At 37.1% G+C, this 12,752-nt stretch overlaps 1 protein-coding gene across 4 annotated transcripts in view; it reads right to left on the reverse strand.

Annotated features, from left to right (window-relative positions):
* Stag1 (stromal antigen 1) overlaps positions 1 to 12,752 on the reverse strand; it is a 757,688-nt gene that overhangs the window by 117,916 nt on the left and 627,020 nt on the right. For 3 of the 4 annotated variants that reach the window (XM_052187535.1, XM_052187534.1, XM_052187536.1), the window contains one exon: positions 10,691 to 10,789. The exons of the other annotated variant lie outside the window; for it this stretch is intronic. In XM_052187535.1, coding sequence (XP_052043495.1) covers positions 10,691 to 10,789 — 99 coding nt within the window. The remainder of the gene's footprint in view (positions 1 to 10,690; positions 10,790 to 12,752) is intronic. 4 annotated transcript variants of the gene reach the window in all.

Genomic DNA, 12,752 nt, shown 5'->3' on the forward strand with positions numbered 1-12,752 from the left:
TGGTGGATTAGAATCCATGTGTTTGAGACTGTACTGAAGAGAAACAAGAGAAAAAGCCACCAATACAGAAATATAAAAAAGAACTATCAAAAACAGACAAAAAACTAGGGATTTTCTCTGTAAAGGCACCAGTTGGTGACTCCAGCTAAACAAAACTCTGAGCACTGATTGGAAAGGTGCTATGCTGCCAGAGACAGACATTTCCTTTCCTCCTGCTGAAAACTCAGATGAAAGTTTTATTTTGCTGTAACTAGAAAAAAGTGTGGATCACAACAAGTTTTGGAAAGCACCATAAAAATAAAGGGTGTCGGAAACCTAGAAATCTGAAAGGCTCAACATCCCACACCTCCACCACTGGCCTAGAGACGAGATGGGGAGGGACTACAGGAAGAATGCAGCAGAACCTGACACATGTTGCCATCCTGGTGCTATCAGGAGTCCCTAACCACTACTGACTGGTAAGAGCAGCACAAGTAGGTAAGGTAGTTTCACCCTGAGGTAGACTCAACATGTCTACAGCCCACAGTGAGGATAAACTATCCCTCACCGCACGAAGTTTAAGGGAAGAGCTTTGCTTGATATATTGACTAATAGAAAAATGGTTGTGATTGTTCATATATGACTGTCCCAGGGAGTGACACTATTAGGAGGTATGGCCTTGTTGGAATGTGTCACTGTGGGTGTTGGCTGAAGACCCTCACCCTAGTTGCTTGGAAGTCAGTCTTCTACTAGCAGCCTTCAGATGAAGATGTAGATCCCTCAGCTCCTCCTGCACCATATCTGCCTGGATGCTGCCATGTTTCTGCCTTGATGACAATAGACGGAACCCGAGCCTGCAAGCCAACCCCAACTAAATGTTGTCTTTTATAAAACTTGCATTGGTCACAGTGTCTGTTCACAGCAGTGAAACTCTAACTAAGACAGAAGTTGGTACCATGAGTGGGGTATTGCTGTGATAGGCATGACCATGCTTTTGTTTAGAAGAATGTGGATTTTGGGGCTTTGGATTTGGAAAGCCATGAAATGCTTTAAGTGGGGCTTATTGGGCCAGCCTAGTAGGAATATGGAAGACAGTGGTGCTGAGGGTCATTTGAACTGTGTAGGCCTGATGGCCCAAGAGGTTTCAGTGGAGAAGAACTTTAATATGTGGCTGAGAGTCTGTTTTTGTGATTTGGTGAAGAACTCTTCTTTTTGTCATTGTTTGAAGAAACTGCCTAGGTCTAAGGTAAAGAGATTTATATTAATTGCATCTGCAAAGGAAGTCTCAAAAAAGCCCAACAAAGACTTTGTTCTCTGGTTAAGTCAGATGAAGAGAATTTTGAACAAACATAGCAAGCTGAGAAAGGAAAAGTACAAAATATATAGTTTGAGTATTAAAGGGACTCCAGGAAGTGAAATGAAGCTGAAACAAAGGATATTAAATTGAATTAAGGGAGTGGTGAATTTGGGGCAAGATTCCACCCGGCTAAATTTAGGTATAGGCTTGGTAGTACAATCCTATCCCAGGAGGCAAAGATAAACAGATTTCTGAGTTCAAGGCCAGCCTAGGACAGAGCAAATTCTAGATGAAGAAAAACTTAAATCCGGGCTTGGTGAACCACTACTTTAATCCCAGTGCTTAGGAGACAGGCATGCAGATCTCTTGAGTTCAAAGTCAGTCTATGGACAGCCAACTTAGTCAGTGAAGGAGCTGGGAAAAAGGAAGTTAGTGATAATTTAATAGAACAATGTTCCAGCTCCTGCAAGCAGCACAACTCAGCAGCTTTGGACATGTGTCTCTAGCTTTATATTCAAGAGAAGAAGGAGACTACTGGGACAATTGATGCTGGTTAACCGGAGCTAAGAAATTTGTAGTGATTAAGTAAAGACCAGCATCACTTAGGTGAAATCTTCTGGAAAGTGTTTTCTGAGAACACAAAGAAGGTATATTCCAGAGATAGCCAAGGTTGTATCTTATGCTGCAGCTGTACTTGGTAATGTGTAAGAATCACCCAGGTGGTACTGGCTTTGAAGGCATGAAGGCATCATGAAGAACCGCTGAGGTTGGCACTGTGAGAGGCCATGGAAGTCCATTGGTGAAAGTGCAGCCTCAGTTGTAGTTGACAACCCAGGACTGAAGGGTCATGCAAAATAGTTGAGGCTTGGTATCATGAAGAGAGACTTTGGTGAAGCCTAGTTGTAGTGGAAGACCCTAGCATATTGGAGATGCTACTACCATGGGATGACCACCAAGAACAGCAGTGGCAGTAGAGTGGATCAATCTGAACTTAGAGTGCTACAGAGGGCAGAGCAGGAGAAGTGACACCAGCTCTTTGGAGATGCACAGAAGATCATGTGTGGATCTCAGACATTGGAACAAGAAGCTGTGAAGCTGAAATTGACTTGGGGACCCCAAGATGTTGAAGATGCCAGAGCCACAGGATGCCTGCCAAGGAAAGCTGCTAACAGGGAGTGGAACCAGCCCAGGAGGAAAAAAAACCTTGTTGCAGTCAGCAAAGATGAAAAAGGAGTTGAAGATCTGAAGACTGCTTTGCTATCAGACACTGAGATGCAGAGTTTGGATTTCTACCAGCTGGTTTGCTGTCTTGCCTGAGGGATTACAGTTAAGTGATTGGATGAATCTCAAAATAGATCTTGAACTTAGAACTTTTACAACTGTTGAGACTGCTATAGACTATGGGGACTTTTGAAGTTGGACTAAATGTATTTTGCATTATGCTATGTTTAAGTATGCCCCCCATAGACTCATGTTTGAACAAGCTTATGGGGGCCAGGGAGGGGAATGTGATAGCCCAGAAAGGATTGGCCCAGGGAGTGACTCTATTAGGAGGTATGGCCTTGCTGGAATGTGTCACTGTGGGTGTGGGCTGAAGACCCTCACCCTAGTTGCTTGGAAGTCAGTCTTCTACTAGCAGCCTTCAGATGAAGATGTAGATCTCTCAGCTCTTCCTGCACCATATCTGCCTGGATGTTGCCATGTTCCTGCCTTGATGACAATAGACTGAACCTCTGAACCTGTAAGCCAACCCCAACTAAATGTTGTCTTTTATAAAACTTGCATTGGTCATAGTGTCTGTTCACAGCAGTGAAAATCTAAGACAAACTCTAACTAAGATGGTGAATACAAGTGACTAGACCCTCCATTCCCTCAGAGCCTCAGACAAGGAAAGCCCTATACACAATAAATTATTACCAAAGGACAAATGACAGAGACAGTCCAGGAAAATTAGATTGAAGAAATTTGGAAAGAAGTGAATTTTAGTCACAAAAATCCTCATTGCATTGGCCTACTTAACTTGTTTGAGTTACTAAAGCAAATAGCCTACTCATTATTTTTCACCCACAATGTCAGATAGAATACAAAAAATCAGGGAGGGAGGGAGGGAGGGAGGGAGGGAGGGAGGGAGGGAGGAAGGGAAGAAAGGAGGAAGGGAGAGAGAGAGAGAGAGAGAGAGAGAGAGAGAGAGAGAGAGAGAGAGAGAGAGAGAGAGAGAGAGAGAATACAAAAAAACAGAAAGGGAGGGAGGGAGAGAGAGAATACAAAAAACAGAAAGGGAGGGAAGGAGGGAGGGAGGGAGAGAGAGAGAGAGAGGAGACGAACACTCAAGTAAGGCAAGATTATATCTTCTAAACAGGAAAAAAACATCAATACAGGGCACATTTTCTTTTCCTTCATTATTATTTCTATTTTATCATTAAAATCGCATTTATTTGTTTTGTGAGTTTGCACACACATAGAGGTCAATCAATGTTTCTCTTCTTCAACCATGTGGGTTCTGGTGAAATCTCAGGTACTCAGGCTTGGCAGCTACAACCTTTACTTGTTGAGCCTTTTCTTAGGTCTGTCTGTCTCTGTCTCTCACTATTAATTTTCCCCCTTTCTGTTTCTCACATCTCTCCTTAAAATTGGCTCCTTTAGCAAACATGAAGTCCTTACTCCATTGAACTCCAACCCTACTACTCCAGTACTCTTGCAGCTAACAGAATGCTGGTAAGCCATTTTATCTGTTATAGTAGTTGACTCTGGGGCTCCTTCTGCCCTGAATATAAATGCAAGAAGAGAATTAACATTAAATAATATAAAAAAAAAGCACTGGGAAAGGGGAAAATTAAAAATAGCAGATTACAAAAAACAAAAATATTAAGATTCTACCATGGCCTCACTAACAACCTCTCAATGAAACAAGCTAAAATCTCACAACAAAATCAGAATGCTACTTTTAAAGCAGAGTAATGATCATAGAGAAAACTAAAATAAACACAAGAAGAAATCAATTTAGGACTAAGAAAAGTATCAAAATAAATGAGACAGTCACATGGAAGAAAAATTTAAAAACATAAAAGAAAAACTGAGGAAAGGAACTCATATCGAAAAGAACTAAACTGAAAATGAGTAAATGAATGAAGCAACAATAAATTAAAATACAGTAGAAGCATCAGCACACAAGAGCAAGTGGAAGAACACAATCTCTGACATGGAAGACAGCAACAAAACAATGAAAAAGATGGAAATGAAATGTCTGGAGAAAGATACAGGATTCAATTTATACCACTGTCTCAAAATAACTACAGAAACTATTTAGAAGGTATAAAGATGGCAACTATAAACTAAGGGAAAATAAATCAACAAGAAATAACTATTACAATCATCTATGAGCCAAACTTCGAGCTAACAATTTTGTCAAACACTAAACGTCATAAAAGCCCAATGGGTTCTGCTATTATAATGGTGGAAGACCTCAATTCTAAACTCACACTTATAACAGGTCTTCCAAATTAAAGATTTGGAAAGAAATGTCACAGGTAAACTATATCATAGATTAATTATCAATATTTAACACATCTATAATATTGCAAACAACAGATAGAGGGATGGAGTTCTTATCTATATGGCACACAGAACCTTTTAGAAAATCGTAACCAGGATCATGGTGCTGTCACACACCTTTAATACCAGTACTCAGGAGGCAGGCAGAGGCAGGGAGGTCAGTGAGATAGAGGACAACCTATTCTATGGAGCAGTTCCAGGACAGCAAGAGCTACAAAGTGAAGCCCTGTCTAGAAGCTTCCACCAAAGAATTTTAAGTCAAAAGAAAAGGCTTAAAAATACGTAAAAAGTTTAAGTAATTTGTAGAATATATAATTAAATCATCGCAGGAAAAAAAAAACCAGCAAACATTCACAGTAGGAGAACCCTCAAAAACAACAGGAATACTTCAATGGATGACAGACATTAGAATGAACAATCAATCGATCATCGGGAAAAGGGAGGAATTAGAAAACTACTAGATTAACATAAAAGCCATAGCTTGACCTATCACAAACTTTTCCTTTTTTTTTTTAATTGAGTATCTTCTTCATTTACATTGCCAATGGTAAGACCTTTCCCAATTTCCCCCCTCCCAACGATTCCCTAACCTTCCTCCCACCCCCTGCCTCCATGTATATGCCCCTCTACCGGACAGTCCCCCCCCCCCCCATTTCCCTTTGTTGTGGTCTCTATTGCACCTTCACCTGACCAAAGACCACTCCTCCCACTGATGCCCAACAAGGTATTCCTCTGCCACATTTTTGGCTGGAACCATGTAAACCCCTTGGTTGATGGTTCAGTCCCTGGGAGTCTTGGGGTGTCTGGGTGTCCGAAGTCTCCCACTATTATTGTGTGGGGAGCAATGTGTGCTTTGAGCTTTAGTAAAATTTCTTTTATGAATGTGGGTACCCTTGTGTTCAGAGCATAGATGTTCAGAATTGAGAGTTCATCTTGACAGACTTTTCCTTTGACTAGTATGAAGTGTCCCTTGTCTTTTTTGACAACTTTTAGTTGAAAGTCGATTTTATCTGATATAAGAATGGCCACTCCAGCTTGTTTCTTGGGACCATTTGCTTGCAAAATTGTTTTCCATTCTTTGACTCTTAAACAGTGGCTGTCTTTGTCACTGAGGTAGGTTTCTTGTATGCAGCAAAACATTGGGCCCTGTTTACGTATCCAGTCCTTTAGTCTATGTCTTTTTATAGGGGAATTGAGACCATTGATATTAAGAGACATTAAGAAAAAGTGATTGTTGCTTACTGTTATCTTCTTAGTTAAAGGTGACATTCTGGTTGTGTAGCTATCCTCTATTGGGCTTGATGAAAGATTACCTTATTGATTTTTCTACAGTGTGGTTCGCTGTCTTGTGTTGGTATTTTCTACCCATTATCCTTTGCAGAGCTGGATTTGTGGAAGATACTGGGTAAATTCGCTTTTGTCATGGAATATCTTGTTTTCACCATCTATGGTAATTGAAAGTTTTGCTGGGTATAGTAGTCTGGGCTGACATTTATGTTCTCTTAGGGTCTGTATGATATCTGCCCAGGCTCTTCTGGCTTTCATAGTCTCTGGTGAGAAGTCTGGTGTAATTCTGATAGGTCTACCTTTATAAGTTACTTGACCTTTTTCTCACACTGATTTCAATATTCTTTCTTTGTTTAGTGCATTTGGTATTTTCATTATTATGTGACGTGAGGAGTTTATGCTCTGGTCCAATCTGTTTGGAGTTCTGTAGGCTTCCTGTATGTTCATGGGCATCTCTTTCTTTAGGTTAGGGAAGTTTTCTTCTATAATTTTGTTGAAGATATTTATTGGACCTTTAAGATGTAAATCCTTGCTTTCTTCTATTCCTATAATCCTTAGGTTTGGTCTTCTCATTCATTGTGTCCTGGAGTTCCTGGATGTTTTGGGTTACAAGCTTTTTGCATTTTGCATTTTCTTTGACTGTTGAGTCAATGATTTCTATGGAATCTTCAGCATCTGAGATTTTTTTCTTCTATCTCTTGTATTCTGTTGTTGATGCTTGCATCTATGACTCCTGAATTCCTTCCAAGGTTTTCTATTTTCAGAGATGTTTCACTTTGCAATTTCTTTGTTGATTCTATTTCTAGGTTTAGATCCTGGATAGTTTTATCAGTTCCTTCACTTGTTTGTTTGTTTTTTTCCTGAAATTCTTTAAGGAAATTTTGTATTACCTCTTTAAGGTAATACGAAGGTAAGCTTCTACCTGTTGACTTATGTTCTCCTGTGTTTCTTTTAGGGATTTTTCTGATTCCTTTTGTGAGATACAGTCAAAGAATTCCTAAGAACAAAGCTTACGGCTCTAATTTTAAAAAGCAGATATCTCCAGTAAATAAACAATAATACAAGTCAATAGATCTTCAGGTTCTAGAGAAACAAGATCCAAACACACAAACTGGTACAAAGAAATCCTTAGGGAAAAAATTAAACAGGGAAACAGAATTCTAAAAAGATAGGTAGAACTAATCAGAATTGTCCTTTAAAAAGATTGATTGATGCCTAGCCAAAAGAACCAACCAGACACCCCAGAGCTCCCAGGGACTAAACTACCAACCAAGGAATACACATGGAGGGACCTATGGCACCAGCTGCATATGTAGCAGAGGATGGCCTTGTCGGGCATCAATGTGAGAAGAGGCCTCTGGTCTTGTGAAGGCTTGATGTCCAATGTAGAGGAATGTCAGGGCATGAAAGCAGGAGTGGGTGAGTAGGTAGGGGAACACCCTCATAGAAGCAGGGTGAGGGGGAATGAGATAAGAGGTTTGGGAGGGGGCGGGAACGGGGATAACATTTGAAATATAAATAAAGAAAATATCCAATTAAAAAACAGACCTAATCAATAAAATTAGAGAGTAAGAGAAAGATGTTCAAACGGACTTCAATGTAATTTAGATGTTTACTAATCACTTTGAAAACTTATTTAGAAAAGCTGAAAAGTTAGAAAATAGGGTAAAATTCTAAATTCTTATGGCCACCCACATTACAGATATATAGACTGATTATAAGCAGTAAGACTGAAGCAACAGTATACAGATTCTCCTCAAACAAAAGCCCAGGAGTGATGAATTCAAAGTTGAATTCTATAAAACTTTTAAAGATCTAATGCTAACAATTCTCACTTTATTCCATGAAACAGAAAAAGAAAAAATATTTAACATATTCATTGTATTAAGCTAGGATTATTCTGACGTGAAAAGTACAAAAAGATACAGAAAAATTAAAACATGCTCAAATCAAACTAAAAAAATATATTAACATCCTACACCAAAAATGGCTTCATCCAAGGGATTCAAAGCTGGTTTAACATATGCTCATCAAAGACTATAATACACTACATGACAAACTTAAGTCATAAAAAAGAAATCACAGAAACATCTTCATAAAAAAAGCAAATGCATCTGTTTTCATAACAAAAGTGGTGAAGAAATTAGATAGCACATATTGAAGAATAATAAAAGTTATATATGACAAATATATAGCCAATAGTGTAGTAGGAGGAGAAATAGCATATTCTCTAAAATCATGAAAGAGAAAGGGTGCTTACTCTCTTCACTCTTATCTGGAATTACGCTTGAAGTTTAGTTAGAACATCAAGACGAAAGATACATAAAAGGAAAAAAGTGTACGAAAAAATTCCAATATCCCTATTTGGAGATGGCATGGCTCAACATCCTATAGATGCCACTAGAAAACACATCAGTGAAATTCAGTAAAATTGCAGTATACAAAGTCAACATAACATCCACTACCTTTTTCACACACCAACATGCAACTTGCTGAAGAATAATTAGGGAAAAATAATCACATTCACAATAACCTCAAAAGAGACTGGAGGGTGAGAAGGTTCAGGGCGACAAAAGCATTTATTTCATAAGCTTAGCAACCTGAGTTTGATCCTTGAGAGCCATGCAAAGATGGAGGGAAAAAAAAACCAAGTCTAAAGAGCTGTCCTTTGACTTCCACACTTGTGTCAAGGTATGTAAACCCAACCCACAAACAAGGAATCAATCTAGAACAATTAAGTTAAAGAATTCAACACTGAAGAAACAATCTGCAGCTGATTTTAGATGATGAAAAGACTACATCAGTGCTCCTCAACTTTTATAATGCTGTGACCCTTTCACAGAGTTCCTCATGTTGTGGTGTTTTCAACCATAAAATTATTTCACTGCTACTTTGTAACTGTAATTTTGCTGCTGTCATAAATCACACTACAGATATCTGTGTTTTCTGATGGTCTTTAGCAACTCATGTCAAAGGATTGTTTGATCCCAAAGGAGTCATGACTCACAGGTTGAGAAACACCACATTACATGTTTCTAGTTTGTAGAATTAATGTTATATAAATCATAATCCTAAGCAGGAAGGTCACTACTGGAGACATCACAATACCTAACTTTGAATTCTACATAGTGATAATGAAAAAAACAACACGGTATTGGGACAGAAAACAAGATGCACAAACTGAAGGCCTCAGAAACAAACACACACAGGCAAACTTTCCTAAATTTTGATGTTGTTATTAACACATGCTAGAAAACAAAAACAAAACCACAGTCTATTCAAAAAATGATGGAGGCAAAAACAAAATATACACATGTATAAGTATGAACCTAGATCTTCATCTCTTTTTCTCCCATCAAAATTAATTCAAATAAATAAGAGATTTTAAAATCTTAAACACTAACATTGAGGGGGAAGACTTCAAGATACAGACCTAGGCAAGAACTATCTAAAGTACCACAGCAAGCAGTCTAAAAACTGAGAAGTATCTGAAATTAAAAACCTCCTTCACAGTAAAGGAAAACAACATACAGAATAGAAGAAAATCTTTGACAGCTATATTTTACAAAGGGGGTTAGTATCCAGAATATATAAAAAACTGTAAAAGTTAAAACCAAAACTCCACAACAACGAATCAACAAATAAGCTAGGGAACTAAATAGACACCTCTCAAAAGAAGAAAAATACAAATAACCAATAAATATTTTAAAATGTATTAATGTTCTTAGCAATCAGGAAAACTTAAAAATTACTTTGTAATCTAGCCTTGTCCCAGTCAAAATGACCATCGCCCAAAAACAAAATAGTAAGTGTTGGTAAGAATGTGGGGATAAAGCACCTTAACCATAGTTGTACAAATGTATTCTGTTGCAGACATTATGTAAATCAGTATGGAGATTCTCAAAGTTAAAGTAGAACTAACACGAATCTTGTTAATTCTACTCTCAGCCAGTTCTACAAAAGACTCTATCTTATCACTGAAATACTTACATATCCACAGTTTCTTGCTTCTCTATTCACAGTGACAAGAAAATACAATTCGTCTAGATGTCTATCAACTACTGGTTTATAAAAGTGTGGTACATATACAAAATATAATTTTACTCAGTTGTAAAAAGTGAAATCATAAAATTTGCAAGAGTGGATAGACCTGGAAATTAAGACAGGTAACAGATTCAGAAACAGAAATATTCTTCTCATATGGAGATTAAATATGTTAATATTTACATGTGTATATGAAAGTGTTAATAAGAAATAAACCATGGCACTGGAAAAAGGACCATGGGAGGGGAAAGAGGTTTACAGGAAGGGTGAAGGGCATAATATGAGAGTTAAAAGCCCACTCAAGTACAAGAATAGGGTGCAAGTAGAAAAATGAGAGTGAGGGCTGGTGAAGAAGAATCAACATAAACAAGACACGTTGAAAAATGTCACAATGACACTAAATACTTTGCAAATGAATTAAACAATAATAGAAAATAGAAACCAAACACATCATGGTAATGCCATTTGTTAGTATAAGTGTAACTAGTATTAGCAAAGAGAAAACCCCAAGTTCATCATTTTGCCACTTACCTTGAATCGATTAGTAAACAGCTCTAATTTGGGGAATAATTCTCTATTGGTATACAGGCTTTGTAGAGCTTTCAAACACTTCAGTCTGACTTCCCCTTGCTTAGAAATGCAAAGAAAAAAAGAACGAAGCAATCATTTCCAGTGTTCAAGAATTAAAACACAAGATTCTATGAAGAATATAAAGTAACTCCCAGTCTAACTTATTCAACTTATTTCATAAATATAGGATGAGAAAGACCAATTGCATAGTCTGAATCAACATAAGGTTTAATAAAAAAATGCAATAAAAATTTTTAGTAACTTAACTAAAATCCTTATCAAATATTTATAAACGATAACTGATCAGGAAATAATGTCCATATAAGAATCTGTAGTATGTTAAATTTATAATCTATTTTTATAGGTAGGAAATGGTATGCTCATTTCTTTTGCTTATAATTATAGAATGATCCAATAAAAATAATTTTCTATTAAGAGATAATCATTTACTTATCCAACCAATATTTAGTATATGATTTTCTATATCACTGAGAAAAGAGAGCATTTAGGACAACAGGTAAGTAGTCAACTACTTAAAACAGAGACAAACTATAGAAAAAAAGAGTCTTAGAAATTCTATCATCTATTCATTAATAAATACTGCAATCTACTGAGCTAAATCCTATCCCAGCAGAGAATATCCTTAACAAAGTCATTAAATTTGAACAGGGGAGGCGTCTTCAAAACCATTCAACTCTATCTATCTATCTATCTATCTATCTATCTATCTATCTATCTATCTATCTATCTATCTATCAATCAACCACCATGTGGTCCTGGGAATTGAACTCAGGACATTTGGAGGAACACTTATCTCCAGACCCCAACACTTTCTTAATTTGCAAAAATGTTACAGGTTAAGAGACTTGAACTTCATAAATATAAAGATTGGATTCCCTATCAAAAAGAAAAAAAAAATGAACAGAGGATGTTGGAGGTCAAAATACACTCAACATCATCTAGAAATCTATGTAACAGTAAGAAAGAATTAAAATAAGATTGAGGTTTCTATGCTCTAAAAGTAGTAATGTACATTGGCAATATCTATCCATTCTAGAAGCAACCAAAACTAGATTTTAGTTTTTAACTCAACAGTTTGTTAGCTGCACAAGAAATGACACATATGTCAGATATTCTGGCATTTATAGAATTTTTCTTTAAAATTACACACAGGAGTACACTGATAAAAGTTTGAAAAAAATTCAGTGGAAGGGAGTATTTTTTTTTAATTTTAGATTTTTGTAATGTCATTATGTTCCACGGTCATTAATGGGATGAATAATTGAAATGAAAGAGGTACATATAACCATGTGCTGTTTTAAATAATTTCTATATAGCACTGAACAGTGATGTGTTTTTCTCTAAGGGCTCAAGAGCAACCTAAAAGTATCCACAGCAGATGCTACTCGGGTACCTCCCAAATCTTCATTACTTAGCTATATCTTTAGTCTTTGTCTATGTTGGCTGATGCTGGGTCTTTATTTGTACTCTTTCAGAAGAAGTGATCATAAACAATAAGCCAGAAAAAATATCTCAAAAACTTGAGGATAAAACAGTCTAACCCAGGGCTGGATAGAAAGTTCAGAAGTCAAAAGCACCTGCTGATCTTCTAGGAGACCAGAGTTCAATTTTCAACATCCAAATAAGGCTTCTTATAACAGCCTGTAACTTTAGCCATCTTTTGGCCTCTGTAGGCATGCAAAATATGGCAAACATTCATACAAACATAGACAATAGATATAAATGAAATGAATCTTTTTTTATTCTTATTTTTAAAAATTTATTCATTTTATTCATATGAGCACACTGTAGCGGTATTCAGACACAGTGCCCAAAGAGGGCATCTGATCTTATTATAGATGGCTGTGAGCCACCATGTGGTAGCTGGGAATTGAACTCAGAACCTTTGAAAGAGCAATCAGTGCTCTTAACCACTGAGCCACCTCTATAGCCCTTATTCTTTTACTTATTTACATCCCAGTCATTAACGCTCCTATCAGCACCACTAAAATAAATCTTTTTT

Source organism: Apodemus sylvaticus, chromosome 7, assembly GCF_947179515.1.
Source record: "Apodemus sylvaticus chromosome 7, mApoSyl1.1, whole genome shotgun sequence".
In the NCBI taxonomy this organism is placed as follows: Eukaryota; Metazoa; Chordata; class Mammalia; order Rodentia; family Muridae; genus Apodemus; species Apodemus sylvaticus.